Source organism: Tauraco erythrolophus, chromosome 4 (assembly GCF_009769465.1).
Source record: "Tauraco erythrolophus isolate bTauEry1 chromosome 4, bTauEry1.pri, whole genome shotgun sequence".
Classification (NCBI taxonomy): Eukaryota; Metazoa; Chordata; class Aves; order Musophagiformes; family Musophagidae; genus Tauraco; species Tauraco erythrolophus.
In genome coordinates, this window is record NC_141468.1 from 29478338 (window position 1) to 29501825 (window position 23488).

The following is a 23488-nucleotide window of genomic DNA, read 5'->3' on the forward strand; positions in this document are numbered from 1 at the left end:
ATTTCTGTCCAAGTCCAACACTTGCAATGTATTCTTCATAACTATCACATAAAACGATCGTTATATAAAACCATTGTTACATAAAATGAAAACTCTATTTGAAGCATAATTGGCATTTCTTGACTTAGATGGACAGTCTAAATAATGACAAGGCTGGTGCCACAACTGCTTTATATTCTTGTAATGACTATGTACAGAAAAACCATGTCAGCCCATTGCCACCATGCTCTCCTGTTAGATATATGTCAAGGAAGGGCACTGGGAAGCAATTAGAAGGAGCTGACATGACCACTGGATCGGTGGTTCCCAGTGGTCTGCAAACCGATGCTAAGTGGTCCAGAAGATTGTACAGCCTTGATGCATCTTCAGTGGAAAGCTGTATAAGGAGAGTCACTGTGTGCTTACAGTCTCTTAGATTTTGCTATTCCATGGAAAATGCTGAGTGTTAAAAGTGGCATATTGGCCATGAAAGTTTTGGGAGTCGCTCTGCTGATCACAGAGTGATCACCTCATTAGGTGGCAGTCTATGGTCTCTGCTGTAGCCTAGTTCCTAGTGCAAAATATCACTAAAAGATGAGTGAAATTTGCCTTCTTGCCAATGGTCTAACCAGTGAAATAAATGGCCAGTGACACAGAAATCCTTCCTGTCCTTTCCTGTCAAGTAAATGGGATAGCCTGTGGAGTGGGGAAATCTACTACGAGAGGTCAGGTTGACCTGTTTGGGACACTGAGAACTTTGAGCTCCAGGCACATGCATTAATTTATCCAAATCAAATTATGTGCATATAATGGTGACTTTCCTTCATAGATGTACTGTTTACTGTTTAAAATATTAATATTTGCAGTTAGAAAGCAAATAGTTTTTTTGTCAAGTGCGAGTTCTGCAGAGAGAACAAGACTATCTGATTAATTCTACCAGGTTCCAGTCATAAGTGCTGGTGAGAGTCCAGTTGGCTTTGATTTTGGCTTGGGGTAAAATTAATATGAAGTTTGTTTTATAAAAGCAACTAAAATCCCATCAGACCACAGATTGTTTGGAGCCTGGGCACAAATCCTAAAGCTTGGATCGGGTGTGTCTGAAATATTTTGGTTTTGGCCCATTTCTAGTTACGGAGGAGAATATTAAAAAAGGTTAATTATATCAGTGTCATTCCTGATACTTTTCAACATTTAAAAAATAGGAAATTACTTGGCGTTTTCTGAAATAAGAAAGAAAAGAAAAAGGCCCACCCTTGCTTTGGGGATGATGAAGTGTGATACACGGAAGGGAAACACATTGACTGTTTGATTTGCGGCTATATTCCTGCAGAAGCATTAGGAGGATCATTTATAGCCAAATTTTTATCAGTATTTTCATGCTCAACAAGAGACCTCTCATGCATGATCTGCAGAAGTACTGAAAATCCAGTTTCTGCTTGGTACTTCTTAGTACAGAGCTTAATAAATGCCCCTAACAGAAATACTGGCTTGGGCTATGAAAGGAGGAGGGAATCTGCTTACAGGGATGTAGAGGAAAAGGGGTGATGGGAGAAAGCCAGAAAAATAGGGGACTTGCCATATCAGGGACAAAAATAAGGGGAAGTGAATCAGGAGCTACACATTACTGCAGCTGGGAGGAGAGAGGAATGAGGGAGAACAGAGAGCCTTTGGAGGGAGGAAACAAACAGGGAGTTCCTCAGAGCTGGGGAAAACTTGTGGAGGAAAAAAGGATGTGTGCATTTCACCTGGCCCTTGGGGACTTTTACTGAATGTAGTAGTGACTGCAGGAGTTTTCAGTGTCATGTAGCAATCCTGACAGCTCTCGGGCTCTGAGTTTAAGATTGCTGGTGCCCCTGCCTCGGCGTTCCCCGTCATTTGGGTGTGTGCCTGAGGCTCGTGCCAATATTCTGTGGCAGCCTCATTCTTGCTCCACAGCCTTGTGGATCAGAGGCCCTCCTGAGCCTTTCCATGGCCCAGAGAAGGGTGAGAGTGAGGCAGCTGAGGGGGAACCAGCAAGTCTCTGAGTTCAAAGGAGCCCCATTAATTGGGAGACTCCTTCCCTGCTCTGCTATCTTCTCCAACTGATCAAATGCACAACCCTTTGTCTGACTTCAAAGGAGAGCCCCTTGGTTCTCCCCTTGATTTGGTGCAGGGGATGCAGTGCTGTACGAGACAAAAAACTTAAAAAACCTCTGTGTAGGCATCTTATTCAGAGTGGTTTACAATGGAAGGTAAGAGTTGTGGTACCTACCTCTTCCTATTACTTCGCTGAAGTGCACAATCAGGCTGTCAGCACCAATAACCACATGCTGCACTTCTTTGACCAGGTCAGGATTTAAGGCACTGATGTCAATGTGGACATTAGTTTGGAGAAGTGGACTCGCTAAATCTGAGTCTCCACTAGACAGAATTGGGGAGAGGTCGGAGTGAGGATATTGGGCAGGTCTGCATGATCCATTCTGAGACATGCTTGGAAACTGATCTGCAAAATGAACAGAAACTGTTATAATCCTTTCAGACTTCTCCTTGGAAAAAGAAGAGCTTTATTTCATTGGTGAGCGCGGTTTGAGTTTATCAGTTTGGCAGTGGCTTGGCTTTGCAGAAGTTTCGGTCACAAAGGGAAAATGAAAATATGCATCGCTAATCTGCCAAACTCCAGGAAAGCCGTGTCACTAGAAACTTGTGCTTGTCTCAGCTCTCCTTTTATGAAAGTAAACGGCAAAACTTCCACTTTTCTGAGGGGATGGAATGAAGCCTCATCACTTCTTGCCAAGCGTAGCTTATAACATTTCTAGTAATTGGGAGTAACAAGAGTAAATAGAAAAATGACAGCAATATGGGAGGAGGAAGAAGTGAACAATTAAAAACATGAAACCTGTTATTATTGTCATGTTCTAATTTGGTAGGGAACTTTACATTTCATGAAGGTTTCCAAACTGCTGGTGACTAGCTATATTTATCCAATGGTAAATATTCAACCAGGGAAATGCCTAGAGGTGATTCATATCCTGTAACTGCTGAAGATAATACAGTTGGTGCTACTCAAGAAAATAACATGAGCCAGCTAATTTAAAATAGCAGAAATTAAAATGTTTCAGTCAAGCCAGGAGTATTTATTTGAGAAAATTATTTTTGTCAACAGCATGTTGTTCAGGTATTCTAAATTACTGTTGTTTAAAATATTTTTTCCTAGTATTTTGTGTAATAGAGTCAAGGAATTAAATTTAATTTACATCAGTTTCAGTTTGGAATGATTCCAGTGGAGTGAATGAGCAGAACTTAGCTCAAGGTTAAAAAAAAAAGAAAAAAAAAAGGGAGGAATAAATTTAACAACAGAAATTTTCAAATATTTTATCACAAAGAATGAATGCTTTATATATTTACGTATAAAACCTGGGAAGTTTTCATAGAGTGCTGTAATCACTCTAGGTACTGAGAAAAACTCGGTGTTGCTCTGTCTAGAAGCAAAACCACTAACTCTCCCATTGACAAAGCCATGTTTATGTTACCAAGGGCAAACATCTATTTAATAATCATGGTAAAATACTCTGGCCATGGTTGCAAAATAATTTTTACAGCTGCTACACGTAAACCTGCATGTTTCCTACTGCTCCTGTCATTTTATTCTTTGATGGTAATCAAACATTCCTACAGAAACATTAAGTGAACGCACCTCCTTCTTCGGTGCGCTCTCCGCTGTGCTTTGCCAGTGCACAGTGGCCCCAGGACCACTGAAGATTTACCTTCCACCAAGGGTCTTTGCATAGTTTTCTCTCGTGTACCACTTTCCCTTCTAACCAGTAACATAGACTTTCCTTTTCCTTTGGGAATCTTTCAATCAAGAAACTTCCTGTGCGAGCTGGCGGCAGCAATTAAAGAACCATAAAGGAAGCTGGGAATAGGCTTGGCTCTCAAACAGCTCTAAGACTGGGAATTACAAAGGTGGAATAAGGATTTGGAGTGATTTGTACTGAGTTGCATTCAGCAGCACCCGAAACAGTTCAAGACTATGCCTATACCAAGACTAACCAATATCTGTGATATCTCAAATATCACAATATGGTAACTCCTGATAGCTAAAGACTCTTTAATTTTACCAACAGAACACGGGCTCCACATGCCTTAAAGGACATGTTCAGCCTAAAGTGGCACGGTAAGTGCAGCAGGGAATTACCCACTCTAAAATGGTGTTACGAGGCACAAAAATGTATTCAGCACAGGATTATTCTTCCCCCATGCCCACAGCCCTGAAAGTGAACAGCGTGTTTTCTGAGCCTGGCATCCTAGCACACATAGACCTCCACTCAATCTGTCACGGTTTTCACATCCCTTATGTGTTATTTTTAAAATGAACATTTCTGCATCATATAACATGCTATTTTATAGGAAATGCATGAGCAGACAAAAGAATACCAGTTTACCAAACTTCATGTCCCATGTTAAGCTGACAGAACACCTTTATAATGACTGCATGAAGTCACCGAGACATACTAAACCTACGGCCACTTGATGTTATCCTTAAAATCCCATTTTCAGAGTGGATTTGCGTCTGGTGTGATGAACCTCATGATAACATCATGATATCCACCCGCTCCTAGTTAATTGTGGAGTGTACTTACAGTGATTTTCTACTAATAGTACTTCATAGAATCATAGAATCATAGAGTGGCATAGGCTGGAAGGGACCTCAGAGATCATCTAATCCAACCTCCCTGTCATGGGCAGGGACGCCACTCAACTAGATCAGGCTACTCAAGGCTCCGTCCAACCTGGCCTTGAACACCTCCAGAGAGGAGGCATCCACAACTTCTCTGGGCAATTTATTCCAAAGTCTTACCACCCTCGTACTGAAGAATTTCTTCCTAAGATCTAATTTAAATCTGTTCTCCTTCAACTTAAACCCATTTCCCCTTGTTCTATCAGTGGACACTCTTGTAAAAAGTCCCTCCCCAGCCTTCCTGTAGGTTCCCTTCAGGTATTGGAAGGCAGCTATTAGGTCCCCCCGAAGTCTTCTCTTTTCAAGGCTGAATGATCCCAGATCCCGCGACCTGTCCTCGTAGCAGAGGTGCTCCAGTCCCTCGATCATCTTTGTGGCCCTCCTCTGAACACGCTCCAACAAATCTATGTCTCTCTTATGGTATTTTATATATTTCTCCAACCTGAGTAAAAATAAAAATCCTTTGCATCTTAATCTTGAGAAGCACCTGAGAATCTCAGTTCAAATAGCAAACCTGTGAACACATGGAAGTCCTATACAATGGAGACACAGACAAACCAGAAGAAATAGTGAAATTAAGATATTGATCAAAATAGCCATAATCTGAAGACATGAAAAACAAGATGTACAAAACAGTATCATCCATACAGATTCAAAATAGAGGCATACCGTCTAGAAAAGTTGATCTGTAGTCTACAGATTCACTTGAAACCATTTCTGTCGTTGGACTTACACTCCTCGCACTCACCAGCCTGTCCAGGTGAGGGGTATGCACTCTGCCATCATAGCGCACTAGGTCGCTTCCCAGATCTGAAGAGGGAGGAGAAAGAAATATTGGAAAACCCTCATGTTTACTGTGTGCCTACATTCATTTAGATATTTATTTAAGATGCTCGGCTGGGAAGAGGGTCAGGTTGTTGCTGAGGCAGACACATGCAGGACCTGAACTTCAGCTACTTGAATAGCACAAGATTTGCAGTAACTTGTGTTAAAGCCCTGCTCTTGGCCACATTGAAGGATTCAAGAGGGCTTTATAGCCTCTGGGGCCAGCTTCATGATCTGCCTGTGATACCACATCAGAACAAGACCTGGTTGTATATTCCTTCCCCTTTGTGTAGTGCAGTGGTTCCCACTGGAAGGAAACCCAGACAAGAGGGCCAGAGAGGACGCACACTCTGGCCAAGCCCTTGATTTGGGTGAACAGGAGACAAGGACACTGCAGCACTCTGTGTCTTGTACAATCTAGGCACAGCCTAGAGGGCTGCAAGGCAACTGGATGAAGCTGAAGTACTCGCGATTCCAGGCATGTTATTTACTTGTCCCCTCTTCCAAGGCTGATTGGGGAAGAGAAGTTACTAAGATTTCCTAGTAGCTCAAAGTTCCTCTGAAATTCTTCTCCTTTAGGCATGGCATGGCCCTTCACCCAGCTCAGGCAAGAGCCAAGGGCAGAAATGCAACTAAACATTGGACTTGATTGTGAAACATCTGCTGACAGGTTGCAGCAGGGCATTGCATGGCAGTTAAGCAAAGCATATATTAATGCTAGTTTTAAAAATCTAAGATATAATAATGGAATTATTTAATAATATTGACTAGGATAGACCTTTAATTTGTTTCTTCTTCCTTCTCCAGAAGAAAAACACCAAAAAGATAAAAATTAAAACTGATGTTGAAACAAGTCCAGCAATTAGTCCCGTGAAATTCTGATCTTGTCGGATCAGCACTTTTCCTATAACTGTTGACAAAACTTCTTGCTTCCACTGAAAAAAAAAAAAAGAAAAAAACAGTGTGACGATTTCAAAAGACAAGTAAGAAGTAAATTATTAGTACTAAAGTATGAGCTGATATGTCCCATATGTATTAAATCTTGATTTTGTGATGCTGTACTGCGATAAGACACTGGGAGTGGAGAAATGATGATATTGGTGTATGTGAAAGCAGATTTACATCTTTATGATTCATTACATGCCTTCAAGAGCTCTGGTACTGACACAGCTACACCACACACACGGCACACACTCACACACGCGCTCTGGATAACAGGGTCCCACTGCTACCAGATGTTAATTTAAAATGCTAAATTCATACTTTTACTCAAATGGTCCAGGGAAATGTATAGTCCTGTGGATATAGGGTCTGAAACATATGCTAAAAAACACTAATGTCTTTAATATGTTTCCTTCTGGCATAAATACGCTGTAACATCGAATTCTCTGTTGACAGCGCGCCTGGATTTTAGTTCCCAAGGTCACGTGAGCCTGTCCCTTGCCAGCTTCTAACTTGTTGACAGTTTAAAGAAACAAAACAAAACAAAAAAACAACCCCAAAAATCAACAACCAAACAAACAGCAAGCAGCTAACAGGGAAAAACTATTTCAGGTCACACGGCACTAGCTCAGTCAGTTGGAATGCATTTGGCCATCCTTTCTCTTCCTCCTGTGGAATTCATTCCTCTGGGTACTGTAATGATGGATTTGCCCGTCAAAAGAGCAAATTTTCTTCTTCGCTGGGCAGACTGCAATTTCTGAGGCTCCTTGCCAGTAAACAAGCAGAAACCTTGTTTAACCCCTTTATGTTGTGTTCTCTTCTACGTCCAAAATACATGTCACACGTATCTGTTTCTTAGAGATGAAGGAAATGTCACGTAGTAGAACTGACTGAACGCAATGCCAGTCCTTGTTGCATATGTAAAAATATGAACAGGTACAGCATGCAACATATGCACCAGAATTATAAGAAACTAGGCACTTACAGGTCTGGGAAACATGTAGGCCAAAAGGAGAGCTGCATTTAATTTTACAGTTTGCCTGATACATCCAAGAAATTTCATTTGTACTTTTCAAAATAAATCAATATTAAAATAAATTAATATTTACTATATTAATAAAGCAAATTAGTTATCCCTGGAGGTGTTCAAGGTCAGGTTGGATGAGGCTTTGGGCAACCTGGTGCAGTGGAGGATTTCCCTGCCCATAGCAGGGGGGTTAGAACTAGATGGTTGAGGGGGTTGAGGTCCCTTCCAACCCTAACCATTCTATGATTCTGTGATTCTATGATTCTATGATTACTATTTACCTAGATTGCAGTAGCACATAGGAATACCATTCATGGCCCAGAATCAAACAGGATGAATGCCATAAAGATATATAAAGTATAGATGGTCCCTGCCCCAAAGAGTTTGCATAGACTTTGATTCTAGTCACACTCACATACTGGCAAATTTTCCACTCTTTTCAATGAATCAGAGCCCATGACCAGCAAATTTCACAGTTTAAAGGTAATATCGTTCCATTGTGATTTTCCTTTTTTATATTTAAAACAAATTACAAAGATATTGAAGGATTTCTGTCTTATTCCATGAATCAGCAGGTCAAAACTGTCTACAACTTAAATTTGCAGAGCACTCTGAATGACTCTATTGAGACCACCTTTAGAACAATAGCGGAACTCAGACATTTATCCTAAGTGTCTGCATCTTACAAAAAGAATTGAAATGAAATTATAAAAAGAAGACAAAAATCCTTTCAGAAAGGATCTGATCCTTCTGACTGCAGCAGAATTCTTTGCTAAAAAACGGACTTGTGAGCTCCAAAGTAAACCTACTCCATTATAGCTTCCCGTTCTTCCCCGTTTGTTTCCTTGTGTTTGAATTAATAGCTACCATTTTATTTCTGTGCTTAGTTTAGGTCCTGCTTTGTGCCTAAGGCTCCAGAAAGTCTCTGTACAAACAGGTAATAACAACAACGCTGATAATATTTCTTTTAAAATAGTCGATATTATTTGAATTTCCATCCGAAACAAAAAGGGATAGAGATTTCTCTGTAAACACAGGCTTAGGCTTAAATTTAAAGTTCATAGGTTCAATAGTGACATTGGGAATGATAATAAAAATGGCATTAATATCTCATGTGTGCTGTAGCTGCCTCACCTCTATATTTAGCTCGCTGTTGGACTTCAGGAGATCGCTGGGAACTGTACACAGAATTGATTCCGACTGCAGGAGGAGGTTTTCACAGCTTTTATTTCCAACTTTTAGCACCTCTCCTTTAACAGCTTCTGAATCAATATAATTTCCCTTGGGGAAAAAAAAAAATCAATTTCATATTACATAATTATCTTGTAAAAGTTAAGGAGAAGTTCTTTCATTACCTTGGAAAATGTTTTTAATGGAAAAACAATTGTGAAATAAAAGACTAACGCAAATTTACATTGCCCTGTCAATCTGCATGTATCAGGTATTTTCATGTAAATGGGAGTTTGACAGACAGGCCAGAGGGGGGATGATAATGTTTACAGATAAATCTGCTGTCACTAAGACTCATACAACCCATACAGACTTCTAAAAATGTAAACGTCTGAGAGATAAAATCTGTTGGTCTTGTTTAGATTTTTGTATAATTTGCATAAGAAAGGAAGCATTATACGACCTTGTTGTTTATACAAAACTGGTATTATATTATCCACAAACTAAAGGCATCTCAAACATCTTGTTCTGCAAGGGGTTATGGTAGCAGAAGTGAAGCTTTCAAAAAGGAATAATTAATTATAATAATAAAAATGCGCAAATCTGTTAAAGTCACATTTCATAGACCAAAGAAGAACAAACCCTGGTGAAGAGGACAGCATGAAAAGTGTGCTCCCTACTCAGAAAACCTGCTTTTGCATCCCAGACTCGGATGAAATATTATTCCTTCTGTTATTGTGATAGTAGTGTCGAAAAGCCAAGCTCAGGATCTTCTACGCTCAGGAGCGCATCAGTATTTAAGAAGCTGCCCTACCCCATGTACAGCTCAGCTCAAGATGAAAGAACAGGCACGTTAAGTGGGAGTAAATGGGGAGAAGGGAGGGTGGGGAGTTAACACTAATACAGGCTATTTAGGTGGGCTGGATCTGGGAGTTTTTCACAAGAAGGGAGGAAAGTGTCACAGCTGACATTGCTATGAGGCCTCGTGTACTGGAAAGAAAACAAGAATCCCATTCTGAGGGGCAAAAAAAATCTTACTTTAGCATATGTTTTAAGTCTGCTGCAGAATCAGACGGAGCACCAGGAAAATTTTAATAAATGTATAGGAGAGCCACTTTAACGTCCTATTTTGACCGATAAAGCCACACCCCAGGTGACTGCTTTTTAATTGCTGGCCAAAAAAGTCCATTTTGCCTGTATCTTCTGTCTACTTGGAGCCGTTCTGTTTGGTGTTAATTAAGTAAACATCCAATGGGCCAGAGAGGATGCAACTGACTGCTTATTGCTTATTAGCATGGAGACTTGCTGCTGATTGTGAGCCATTCATGTTCAGATCTTTCCTTTGAATGACGCACCTTGAAGGACTTGAATTTGAGTCTTCTATCTCTTCAGGATAAATGTACTATCCTGGAGAGTGTGGGCGAGTAGCCTCTTTTTCTTCTACACCAAATCTTTGCATTTTTCTCCACCAAAACTGATGCTTACACAAAGGAAAAAAAAAAATCATGCTGACATTTGCCTATGATTTCAAGAAAAGGAGGAAGCTGGCTCCTGTGAGAACTAGGAAACAATATTTCCTCTTTAAAATGCATATTACCCCCTTCTTGCTGAGCAAAGCCCTTGCACTCAAGCTGGAGAAGCTTGTTACCAGACGAAATAGCTGTTGCAAACCAATCTGATAGATCAACTACCTCACAACTTTAAAGAAATGGGAATAATTTGGGAGAAAGTCTAGAAGCTGTAGAAGGACCGCAAACCAAGGCATGGAAATTCTGAGATTGGTGTCAAATGAAATTTGAGTTTCCTAAGCAGAGAAGGTTGACTTGGAAAGAATGAGTAGTAATTGCAGCTGCAGAGCTTCCACTTCAGCTTGCTCATAAATACCAGGGTTTCCATATTGCACTTTCTTGGACCAGATATTGAGAGAAACATATTTTTCTATGCAATGTGGAAGAAGATTGAAAATAGAGTGACCTATAAATGGACAAGAAGCGTTCCTTAAGATTGTCTCATACAGTATGTGTTGTACTGGCTTAGGAATAGAGGAGGTCTTGTCCTACTCTTAGTTTTAGGACACACGTGCCAGAGGACAGCCAAGATCTCAGATGTGATGTGTAACATGAAATGACAGTTGTGCTACTTATTTCTCTAGTGGAAGATTCACATTTATAAATACACTTTAGTCACCTACTGGCCCATTCCCAGGTCTCCTCTGGAAGCATGCACAGAGACTGTGCATTGGCTTGGGTCATGAGTACAACCCCTGACCAGGCCAGGCCTCTGGGCAGACTGAGGTAAGAAGCTGTTTCTTTATATATTTATTTGTTGTTTGTTTGTTTGTTTGTTTTTCACAGCTAGGACACATTGTGCTGTCAGCGAGCCAGCTTGCAGGTCTGGGTCTGTGACTGCTGTGGGAGGCAGCAAGTAGACTCTGTCCTCTTGAGCAGACTCAGGTCTTCGGTCATCCCCAACAGTGAAACACCAGAATTTCTCCTGCTCTGAGAGCCTCTTGTGTTGGCAGGAGACGGGAGCACTTCTGAAGTGATGTATTCATGATGTGGGAGCAGAGAAGTGCCTCAAGCCGCTCTGCCATGACCCCTCTGACTAGGGCATGGTGGGCACTGAGAGACTGCAAAGAGCCACATACTTGGCAGAGGAAGATGGTGATGATGTGGGACCTTGGGAGGCTCGGTAGTGTGGAAGACAAAAGGGCTGGCACTGAAGACAAGAAGGGCTGGCATTCGTGGCACACAGTGCCCTGACTGTGTTTTAGATAGAAGACTTAATGTTTTCTTGTGTGTAACATTTTCTTACAAAAACATCTTATGGTCATGAGGGGAAACCAAACAGAACCTTTCAATTGGTACCCACTGTCATTTCATGAAAGCCAAATATGTCACACTGGATTAGTTTGATTGAAAAACTTGTGATAAAAGGTCCCTCCGCCCCTCTGAAACTAATTAAGAGAAAGATAAAAGAACTTTGGTTTGGTAGAACAGACTGTTCACTGAAGCAAACTGCCATTTAATTTCATGCTGAGCTTGCTTAATTACTGCACAAAATATGACCATGAGGCATGTAAACTTGTGTGTGTGTATTTCTGAATGCGGGTAAGGGACGAGGGAAAAGTGTTGCCAATATGGCTTGTAATGATCTTCTGGCTCCCGACTATGATTTCTGAAAGTCGCCTCAGTGTTTTGGTAGAAGCATCCCACTATAATTAATTCTATTTAGAGGAAGATGTTAAATTGGTGCTTGTTCATGCTTTGTTCTAGGAGACCAGCTTTCACTGATGTTATTCTACAGTTGGTTGCCAGGAAATAACCAGGGCATTAGGCTTAGGTAGACCTCTGCCTTGGGTGCCATGACTACAGGTGACATCAATACTACAAAATTGTGACTTTGGTCAGTTGTCAGTGCTACAGTCCTCAGCCAACCTTTCTCATCGGAATGGCGTCTTCCCAGCGATAAACGGCACTAGGGACTTCTCCTTCAGGAAGAATAAAAGGTTTGAGAGCAAAAGAAAGACAAGAATTAAAAAAATAACTGATTTTTAACCCTCAGTCTCTAGGAAGATTATTGAGTAAGTCTTCATGGAAGAATTTTCAGGCAGAGGAAGGACAAGAACGCGATTGAGAACAGCCAATCCAGGTTTCCCAAGGGTGGATTTTGCCTGAGCAGCCTGGCTTGCCTTCTATGCAGAGATGACTGGCTCTGTAGACGAAGGGAGAGCATTGGACAATGCTTACCTTGATTTTAGCAAGGTTTGCAACACAATCTCTCCTAGCAGTGGAAGCAAACTGGGATGATATGGACTAAACAGATGGACTAGAAGGTGGGTGAAAAACTGACTGGCCATCAGCTCAAATCTTGAAGTGTAACAAGTGGCATTTGTCAATAGCTGATACTGGAACAATACTGCTTAAAATCTTTATCGACATCCTGGACCAAGGGACAGGACGACAGGATGCACTGTCCTTGTGCTTTCAGATGACATCAAATTTAGGAAAACAATTGATATATGAGACCCAAGGTGGAATGAGGCAGCAGTGTGCCATTGCAGTGATGAAGGCTCAGCATACACTTTAGCAGCAGCAAAGCGAGTAGATTGAAGGTGATTGTTCTCTTCTGGCCAGCACTTGTGAGGCCACACCTGGAGAATTCTATCGAGTTTTGAACCCCACAGAACAAGAGAGATACTGAGAAACTGGATGAAGTACAGCAGAGGGACACTGAGCTAGGAAGGGAGCTGAAGCGAAGGATGCTAGTGGAGTTGGGTGTTTTAAAGCTGTAAAATCTCAATTTTTGGAGATTTTAAAAACTTATCTAGACAAGGCCATGGGAAACCTGACCTAATTTTTAACTTAGCCCTGTTTTGAGCAAGGGGGTTAGACTACAAAGACCTCCAGAGGTTCCTTGCCATCTAAGTTATTCTATGACTCTTCTCAAATTAGTCTTCTTTCCGATCGTTTGATATGCATGACCTGGAAAATGCTGGAAAACACTGCTGTCACCGCACAGAGGCACTGAGCCATGCAGCAGCTCTCCATTGACCCGCACACCAGAACTCTTTCTAGTGTTTCTCCATAACTGAACCAGAGAATTGCTCTGCACTGAGGAAGGAGTGATTGTACAGCCAAGAGTTCCAAGTAGAAAAAAACAAACAAACAAAAATCTGACTGATTATTCTTTGGAATTTTCCCAAAACACTTTGTGGAGACAGTTCAATATTCAGAGAGTTTGACTGGAACCCAGTATGGCTGACAGAAGCTCTGAAGTAACCTGCTCTGATTTCCTGCAGCTCAGAAGCTGGCCCACTGGACCATCTTGGAGTCAAAGACCCCAGGGGTTCAAGATTTCATGACTGTCATAGGGGAAAAGAGTTTTGGCTTATAGAACTATGGAACAGCTACACAAAGAGATGACCCCAGCATTAATTAACACTGATTCTCTTCCATAAAGCATTTTTTATAAATTATATTCTATATAAATTACAGGTATTCTATATAAATTACATGTACATAACAATACATTTTCATAAATATTCATTGTAAATTAGAAATACCTGTATTTATACTGTTTCTATTTGATACTCTAACTCAGAAAAACACTAGATTTCAGGAAATCAGACTCTTGCAAAATAGATTTAACCATCTTCACAGCATTCTAGTAGAGAGCAGCCTGTGGCTGTGAGGGCCCCAAATTCCTAACAGATATTTCCCAGTGCTGTGTAGACTATTCTCAGTGCTGTTTTAACACTCAGCATCAACTTTGCATTTTTCATGGATCTGTAAATATTTAGGCTATATTTAGTTGATGCTGAGTTGATCCTCATGAGTGACTGTGCATAGGCCAGAGTTTCCCTCAGCTAGGGAAAGCCACAACCGCTAGGCCACTTTCTAAAGGCAGCTCCACGTCTTTCATGAGGAAGGACACAAAACCATGTGACAGTAAGAGAGCCGCGACTTATGCGCAGACCACACACTTTAGGTTCTGGGCTGATGGCCATGTTTAATCCTAAACTGGTGACACAGCTTATCGCAATTGGAGGCTGACACAGCCTGGTCCTCACATGAGGACAAGGAAAGCCTCTCTCCCACCCAACCTGATGCCAACAACTACCCTGATACATCTTTGTTTTCAGCTCTGCATCTTTTAAGTTCTGACAGCTGGGGGCTCGGGTGAACGCAGTACTGAACACACTACTCTCTCTGCCCTTGCTTCCTTGGAGCTTCCTTTATTTCATCAAAATGTCTGTTCCATGTTACACTGCTAATGTGCGCTTGTGAATAATTGAAAAACCTACTTCAACATTTCTTACCTTAATTTCCAGGATGTTTTGGTTGCCTCTTGAGATCAACACTGGCTTTTCAAAATGCTTAAATACAGGATTATTTACATAATCGAAATCGAAGTACAAAGAGCTGACACCATCGAAAATAAAGAACACTTTGGTTACAAAGGGTGGTTGGAGATTGAAGGCTTTCAATGAAGGAGTTGTACAGCAGATTATCTCTGAGCTAGAGCGGTGGCTACATGCCTGTAAGAAAGAAAGAAAGAGGTAATTGGAGTAACTACGTGCATAGGAAGTTGCTGATGAACGTAACTGTTCTTTAACAATACACATATATTGAAAAAATAAACACCAGGGGTCTTGTTCTTTTTAACTGAAGTAATATCTTGATCAGTGCTACACAGCGTTTATTTAGAGCTGGGAGAAAAGTATAAAAACTTCATGTCAATGGTGTTTGCACTCTTGTTGAGGAAATGTTCAAGTAAACAAGCTTCCTGGCCTGATTGTTCACAGCACTTTTAAAGTAAATATTTTGCAGATAATTAATGGAAAATGATTTTCAAAGCCAAGGACTATTGGGAGGCTATCTTGATGTACTGAGCTGTACTGGGACCCAAAGCAGCCATAATTCGGTTTATCCAGCCTATATCAGAGTGACTACCACATGGATTTACCTTCCTTTTACACCATCAAAGCAATAGTAAGGGACCAGAGGAGAAAGTAAAAATAGGGCAAATGAATCTGACTGAAGTAATGGAAAACAAAAGTAAAGCACCACTTACCCACAGCGTAGCTAAGCTGCTATGTTGCCAGAAAGCCACTACAGATGCTGTGAGAAAGCGCTTTAAAGCCAAAGCCACCATGGGATTCTGGGCCATGAAAGCTCAGCAAAGTGTATCTGCTTTTTAAAAATGTATATGTAAAGCCCCGGAGGTGTGGCGTTCGGTGCTCAGGTACACAGGTGTCATGCAAGTCCCTCCTGGGAGTGCTGACTGCAGGACGTGCTTCACGCTGTACCTCCTTGGACCAGCGGGATGAGACGTTTGCCCCTCACTGCAGTGCAGGAGCTGCCTGACAAGAGGCATGAAGCCACGCTTGCCCCTCACTCTGCCGTTATTCCTCGTGGAGGCCTGCTCTAGAGGTGCTTCTGAGGGGGAAGCTGCTGGTGCACCCTACACTTCAGAAGACCTGCCAGAGCATGCTTCGTGCTGTGCAGGTGCGATCCAGTGTGAAATGTCTGGCCAGGGTGCTTCCCTTCATCCCATACCACCTTCACACAGGACTTGTGAGACAGACAGGATGGTCCCAGGTCCTTCCTAAAAGGATTGCTGTGTTGCAAGCAAGGGCAGGAGGGGTTTGCAGACAGCCTGATGTGAAGCTGTGTTTAGGCAGTTTGCAGAGATAAGGAGAATCCTTGCAGATGGTATTGATCCAGCCTGCATCCAGACACCTGTGTTGAAGTTAGCTGTCTAAACTCCCTTTACAGTCATCAGAGGCAAACAGGCTCACCTAGAGTGGGATTCATCTGATCTGTTTTAGACAACAGCTTTAATTAGATTAACGGTGCTCCAGAAGGGTCGACTTCGCTCTCTTGATCGTGAAGGTTTCTACATGACTAATTTGATTGTAATGTCAACAGCACATCCATAAGCATGGATGGGAGGCACGGTGGGTGCTGGGCAGCATCACGCAAACCAGAGTGGCTCGTTTGTGACCGTACCGTGTAGTCCCTTCACTGTGCCTCCCTTTCACGCTGCCTACCGTGGATATGGTTGAAGGACTTCTGGCACAAACAGAGTTGCTTCAGCTCTACAGAAGTATTCCTCTTCTAACTGTACGAACCTTCTGTAAGTAGTTCACTGTGCACTGTGCCCTGACGGCAGCGATTACACTTTTTCTTTTCTGTAAATAGAGTGGCTGACATGTGGCCCAGTAGGAATGGGGCTTGGCTCCCAGTCATGATAAATCTTATATTTGTTCTACAAGAGATTTCCCTGGAAAATCAACAGTGCTGTTGAACACCTTTGCAAATCTAGAGAAGGCCAAAACAATTTATATTTTTCTGTTTTGTTTTCAAATTAAATTGGTTCTCATTATAAAATGCTGCCTGAATGAGCTGTGAAATTAGTTTACATTTGTCTCTAATATGCTAAATTAATGCAATGTAATTTTGCTGTGTTTCAAATCAGTGACATAACCATTCAAGCTGTATCAGTTATATACTCACATTAGCTTGAAAAGTGGGATTAAATTACCTATCTACAAATCAGCACTTTTTCTTATCATGTTTCTGTGCATAATATTGTGAGATCTTGAATCTGCCAAGGGAAACATTTTCAAGGATTTGAAATTGAGCACTAGAGCTCTACTACAAGGGTTACACATCTGTGAGCTGTGAGGTCTGCACTCAGTTAAACAATTTGGTGCAGCTCTTAGTGATGCTAATGGGACTTGCACCCAAGCAACTAACAGCCCATTTAGATTCCTAGCACAAATTCAGAAATATTTGTGCATTCCCCATGATAACAAGGTAATCCGCGGGACACAAGACAAGGCAGAACTTTGTTTCATTTGATAACAGTATTAGACTATCCTTCCTCTTTTGAATACCTTGTTACACACCATTTACTATATCTCAGGCTTCGTTATGTCACACGGATCTAGAAATTCATTTGAATCAGCATGGTAATAACAAGATGCACTGTTAGTATAATGTAGGATCATGCCATACTTTTCCATGATATATGAATATTCGTAAAGATATCTATCATATTGTGTCGATTCTAAAAAGGGATTACTAAAATATATATAATTATAAAACCAAATGTGTCCCAGGTAATCATTATATTTATTTGATTAATGTAAATTCATTAGACTTTTTATCTACTGTAGAGTAGTGATGTCCCTTAAATGAATAGCAGTGGTATTCATAACTTTGTTTGTGGCTATCTATTAGAATCAGATACTTTACTTTATCAGGCTGGTCTCTGAAGAGGAAGCTTTCAGAAAATGATAAAAATCTAATAATACTCCTTGGAGGGGATGCAATGTGACTGATTGGTAAGGTCAAGAAAAATCTTATTTGCAATGCCCTTATTGGTACATGATTTGACATGACATTTTTACCTTGAAATTGGTTTTAGCAATTGAAGAATATGACGGTTTAGTTTTCAAGAAATATTGGATTGAGGATCTATAAGAAAAAAACCCTAATTTAATCTATTGCCTTCTCAATTAAGATACTGCCTATCATCCAGCACCTTTAACTTTTATTTAATTAGGCTTTAAAGTCCATTCACTTTAAAAGCTAAGCCTATGTTCTTCTTGTGACTATAATCTACATCTGAAGACAATAAGGAAGAAAAGATGTAAAAATTATGGAACATTTCACAAGCATAAGTAAATACTATACCCCAAAGGGAATAATAATCCTTTGCACAATGCATATGAGTCATCACTTAAAGGTATGTATTCTTGTTTCATTTGTAAAATATGACCCTCAAGGCAATTAATTCAAACCTGACCTACAGCATCTGAACTTCAGTGCCCAATTCAATATTTTTTCATCTGATGAACAACAGGAAAAGTATGAGGGAGGATCTCTGAGCTCCAGAGGTCTCCCAGCAGCTGATCCAGATAAGAAAGAGGCAGTTGGATGTGTATTATAGGATCTGTAGCAGTCAGAAAAGAGGAAAGGGCCAATTTGTCCTTTCACGAAAAGTAAACTTCTGGAGTTTCAGTGAGGAATGAAAGATGAATGAGGTTAAAAGCAGAATGGGAAACTCTCCGACTGTCTTTGCCAAAGGATGATTACTCAATAGAAAGAGATGAGAATTCAGGTCTAACTTGAGGAAAGTCCATTCAGAAGGCTTTTCTGTGTAGGTGAGAAACTCAGCAATGACCCTCAAGCAGAGTATCTTGAAGATTTTTCAGGGAACTCATTGGCTTTTGCTGCCATTTCAGGTAGTGCAATGAACGGTGCTAATGGACGGGTAGCATTTTTATTCTAGTTATCTTCTTGGATGAAGGCATGGGAGATGATATTTCCAGTCTCTCAGATCATTGGAGCAGAAGGTAGAGTAAAGCCTCTCTTGCTCCTGGGTCTGAGAGCCAGCCCTTCACACAACACAACCAATATTTACCAGGAGTCTGAATTCCTCCCTGGACTCGGGATGGTCAATGTACCTGCTAGCACCACATCCATGACACCCCGGTGATTTCACAGCGTGGGCTTTTCCCTGACACCCCTTACTGCACTCTTTCCTTAGCAGGAGATGTTCATGAGATGCAGATTTGGCACAGAAAGAAAGGCCAATGGTTCCCCTCCACAAGTCAAACTCTTTGCTGGGCTTCTGTGGCAGCTTTTTGCCACAGAGTCAATACAGATAGAAGCTATAATTATTTAATAAATCCAAGGTAGATTCACACTGCAGGTGAATTCTAGGCATTCTGATGAGTATTATGAGTATGGACTGTTCACAGACTTGTTAACACTGAAGGAAATCCTCCTGTAATAGAGCAGGAAATGGCAGCTAGCAGGGAGCAGTTAAGAAATGCTAAAGATCATTCAAGAGACTACTTACTGAAGAGATAATTAAAAGTCTGTGGAAAGAGATTATCTTTCATACTCACAGGGTTAGTTGTAGTAGAAGGTCATGCATTAAAAGGTGCTTCTCCCTAGCTTTGCAATCTTGCATATCTTGGGACATTCATGCTTAGAAGGGATTAAGCAGTGGGAATATATATCAAAATTAGTTAATACTAATATGGAATATTAAAAATGCTATAAGCAAAGGATCCCCAAATGACCACTTCTTCACTATTGGGGAATCAATGCAAAGTACAGGCTTTCAAAGAGAAAATATTGGCCTCTAGTGCTTCATGAGCAGCAGAATCATCTAGCACGACTTATAGCAGAGGTTAGAAGACACTTATTTTGTAAACAGGCTCCTGATCAAACATCATTCCAAACTGCACAAAGCTTTTTTACAGGCCCAATGCAAAGTGAAAGGAAGGAATGATCTGCTTCTCTCCTTGTGCACCTCACAGAGAAACTGGACACGTGAGCAGACGTGAGAGGGTTTGTGTATCTTTATGTGATACCTAGAGCTGTCGGGGATTTCTGCAGCACTGCCTAAATTCGTATTTTTTGTTCCTAGTCAGAACAAATGGTCAGAAGAACTCATGAAATAGAAATTAAAAAGAAACACATTGCAAGTATTGAAACATATGGTTCAACAACTCTAGAACATTTTTTTCACTCACTGAAATACCAAATTCTAAGAAGGCAAAACGTATTATTTTGATAGTGTTAACATAGAATGTAATATAAACACAACTAGTGTTAACACAGTATTGAATAATTTTAAGGAAATTTAAATAAACATGAATCAAAAATTATGAAGTTGAAGCAAGACATTTTTGCCTTATAGAAGAAAAACCTTCAGAAATACTGAACTTCAATAGTGAAAGCTGAAAAGATCAACTTAAATGTTTCTTCTATAGAGGTCTGGCTGTTGCCCCCACATTTTTCAATCTCAGTGAATCTGCACTTCTTATGAGGAGTTGTTCCAGAAAACCTCTTTTACCAGTTGTACCGCTCATCTCTTCCACCAGGATCAAAAGAAACCAGCAGAGAAGAGCAAATGCCCCAGGGCACGTCAAGAGGCTCTGCTCCCTGAGGCTCTGAGATGCAGAGCATCCCCAACAGCTCCTGCTGCTTACGAAAGTGACCCTCCTCTCACACTTTGACTCCATCAGGGTTCTAGGCCACAATTAAGCCTGAAGAAGTGAATTAAGGGTCTGGGGGCAAACAGCTGACAGGAAAAGGTGAGACCTCTTTTAAATTTGGCACCACTAGTTTTAGGCAAATGGGAGAGGGTCTGGGAGGTGGCAGAAAGAACGAGCAGAGCTCTAGGAAACAACATATATCATAAGAAGGTGGAGCAGTTTGGTTTGCTTCAACTGGAAAAGAGAAAAGTTGAATCATAGTGTAGTGCAAATATGTAAAATTAGCAGGAGAGACTGGTAATCTGGTGTTTGTGTCCACTGAGGGTTAAAAAGAAGATAGCTAATTAGCAGCTAGAATTTGGGTTAATTATTAGAAAGAAGTCTTTCTAAACCACTAGGTAAGCAGGTAGAGCAGCTCTCTCCAAAGCTTGTTTAAGCAAGGCTGTGAAATTTCTTTCACAAGGAGCTTTAATAACAGCCTAGACAAATATCCGTCAGGCAGTGGTCTGGGTACATTTGCTCCTGCCGCAGGGAAGCAGGCCAGGCTAGGTCTTTGTGGTCCCTCCTAGCTGTACTTTCCTTTGATGCTTTGGGACGTGTTTCACTGCTGGCTTTGGTTTTCCCAAGAGCCAGAGTTTCTGAATGCTGACAAAAGCAGCTTCTTGGAGGAGGCTGGTGAGAGAAAACTGAAAAGAAAAAGGTCTTAAATAACAATTTAAAAAAATGACTCAGCTCTCCTCTCCCAAACTAAGGAATCAAAAAGATACATAACCTCAGCTATAGGCCTTCTTGACCACTTTGGTTTGTATTGTACTGTTTGTCTGGGTGTGGTCTACACAACCTGTTTTCTCCTTTATAAATGGGACAGCTGGTCATCGCAGCGCTCTGGATCTCTGCTGAAAGTAGTTCCTCATCATTGTTTATTTTTGTAAAGACTGGATGAAAGTTTGGGTTTTTGGCATATCACTCATGCATAGGGCCCAGAATCTCCAGTGCAGGACGGGGCAGGTTGCAGCCATAGGCATGTTTCGCCAGCAATTTCCTCAGTTACACAGTGCAAGCTTGTTTTGCCACTTATAAATCTTCCCCTTCTCCCTGAGAACAAATATCCTTCCTTGAGAAATAAGCTCGAGGTAAAGACTAGTGGCAGAACAAATGGCAAGCAGAGCTGGGCTGCCACGGAGGGAAGGAAAGCCACTAGGTGCCAAAAGCCTTTAGTTTCAATTGGACAAAATATATTGCTTGGGAAGTGTCAAAGGTGTCAAAGTACAAAACACTCTGGATTGCAACCTGTTTGGGGTTATATTCTACCCTTTGTGCAGGGAGAATGAACTTGTGTACCGCTGCTTTTATACTGGGACAGAGATCAGCAGTGGTAGAGGACAGACATCCTTACGGAAAAGGAGAGTCAGACCTGGCCCTTCTTATGCGTTGGCAAATATCATGCATGCTGCAAGGTATGAAAAGAAAAAGAATAAGGCAGACAGATAATTAATTCTGACTGTCTATGTCCACGTCTTTTTTCAATAGCAGGTTAAAAGGCAGGATGGCAGCAAACCACTGCTCAAAGGAAAGGTTGCTCCCCAGTATTTGAGGGAGAAAGTAAACTCTACAGTGTTCATTGTCTGGAGTTCCCAGTCACTTTTGGACAGTGGATTTACTTGTTTAAAACTTCAGATCCTTTCAAATCTGTTCAAATTCTGAGGAAGTTCCAAATTTTTGACAAGCATGGTATGCAGAACCAGGCCCTGAAGAGAAGCAATATAGCATATTGTCACAGGGGAAGAGAGAAAGCAAGTGAATGATCTTTACTTCAAAAGAAAGACTGCTCAAATCCACAGAAAGCAAAGTCTAAAGAGCTGATTTCAGTAATGATCTTTGCTTTGGCAATCTTTTGTACTTAGAAATAATCATGTCCACGTTACTCAAAACCTAATAAATTTTGAATTTGGTTGATTTCACAGAAATGTTTTGCTTTCCAACTCATGGGTAAAGTGTCTTTTTGATAACATTGAACAACATGTTTCATTGCAGGGGCATGGTTTTCAGATTAAAATCTGAATCCATTAAATTACAAGCTATGATTACATCCAGCTGAAATTCAGGTCCCGACACTCCTGATATTATACAAATTACGATCATGAAGAATATTATGACCTTGAAGCTATAAAAGACTGCAAATTTGCAGACATACCACTTAAAATGCTTTGAGCAAACCTAGGGCTAATACTTAGAATTCAACACAGGACATAGTGTATGATGATCATTAGAAATAAGCTGAGAATATGAGCAGTAGCATAGCATGTCATAAAGAGTGTAGGTCAATTTAGCTTCAGTTAGGCTAAACAGACCTTACAGGATAAGAAGATGCTGGAGGTGCAAGACAAACGTGTATGCAAAAGCTTATAGGAAATAGTTCCAGTATAACTATCCAATAAATGTCATCTTTGCCCTATAAAAATGAAAGTAGATCACATGGTCATATCTGATCACCTTATTTCGATTTAGACACTGTACATTATCAACTCAGGTAACAAAAGAAGGCTCCTATCCTTGAGTGACCTTCTGTTCATGCAGAGATACGCAACTGTAAAAGCCCAAACATCTCTTAAAACTTAGCTGCTGAACTTTGATAAGTTAGGAAACACTCGCCCCAATAGGTAATTTGGCAATCAGAAATTCTTCCAAATAATACTTACTTTTGTTTTATATATTTGCTTTTCCTCATTCTTTAAAGCTTATTCCATTTTCCTTTTACATGCACAGTCACCATTTGAACGTATTTCCTACCTATCACAGTAGCACTTGAACTTGCCGTAAAATCTGACATACTCATATTGCATTGTTTGTGTTTAGCCACTGAATTTGCATTGTTAAATTGCAATATAAAAATCCTGTTATCAGACAGTGTAAAAGCCCTATTTCTTTGGAAGAAGATCCTTGGAAACTGTTGTTCTACCCTCATCTTAATTTCAAATTTGTTGTTGAGTTTTGCCTATGCAGTGGAAACAGTCTGTGCAGAAAACACCAAAATGTCGGTGGAAGCCCCAAGGTTTCAAGGCAAAAATCAAAGTATTTTGACTGAAAATTCTGTGCCATTCACCACATGATGATGACAAGATAACAGATTGTCTTCTCCAAGACTGACTCACCACAGAGAAGTTCATTCCCAGTTTAGGTACAGTAATCACCATCTGAGGAAAGCACACGGAGTTCAAGTTGATTCCCTGAGCTGTGATTGTACTTCCACCACTAGGAAAAATTAAAAAAAAAAAAAAAGATGATGAGTAGGATAATGATACAT

At 40.8% G+C, this 23488-nt stretch overlaps 1 protein-coding gene across 2 annotated transcripts in view; it reads right to left on the minus strand.

Annotated features, from left to right (window-relative positions):
* MET (MET proto-oncogene, receptor tyrosine kinase) overlaps nucleotides 1–23488 on the minus strand; it is an 89586-nt gene that overhangs the window by 6757 nt on the left and 59341 nt on the right. For both annotated transcript variants that reach the window (XM_086609964.1, XM_086609965.1), the window contains 6 exons: nucleotides 23337–23436; nucleotides 14482–14700; nucleotides 8625–8771; nucleotides 6300–6456; nucleotides 5366–5506; nucleotides 2231–2461 (listed from right to left, as the gene is read on the minus strand). In XM_086609964.1, coding sequence (XP_086466090.1) covers nucleotides 2231–2461; nucleotides 5366–5506; nucleotides 6300–6456; nucleotides 8625–8771; nucleotides 14482–14700; nucleotides 23337–23436 — 995 coding nt within the window. The remainder of the gene's footprint in view (nucleotides 1–2230; nucleotides 2462–5365; nucleotides 5507–6299; nucleotides 6457–8624; nucleotides 8772–14481; nucleotides 14701–23336; nucleotides 23437–23488) is intronic.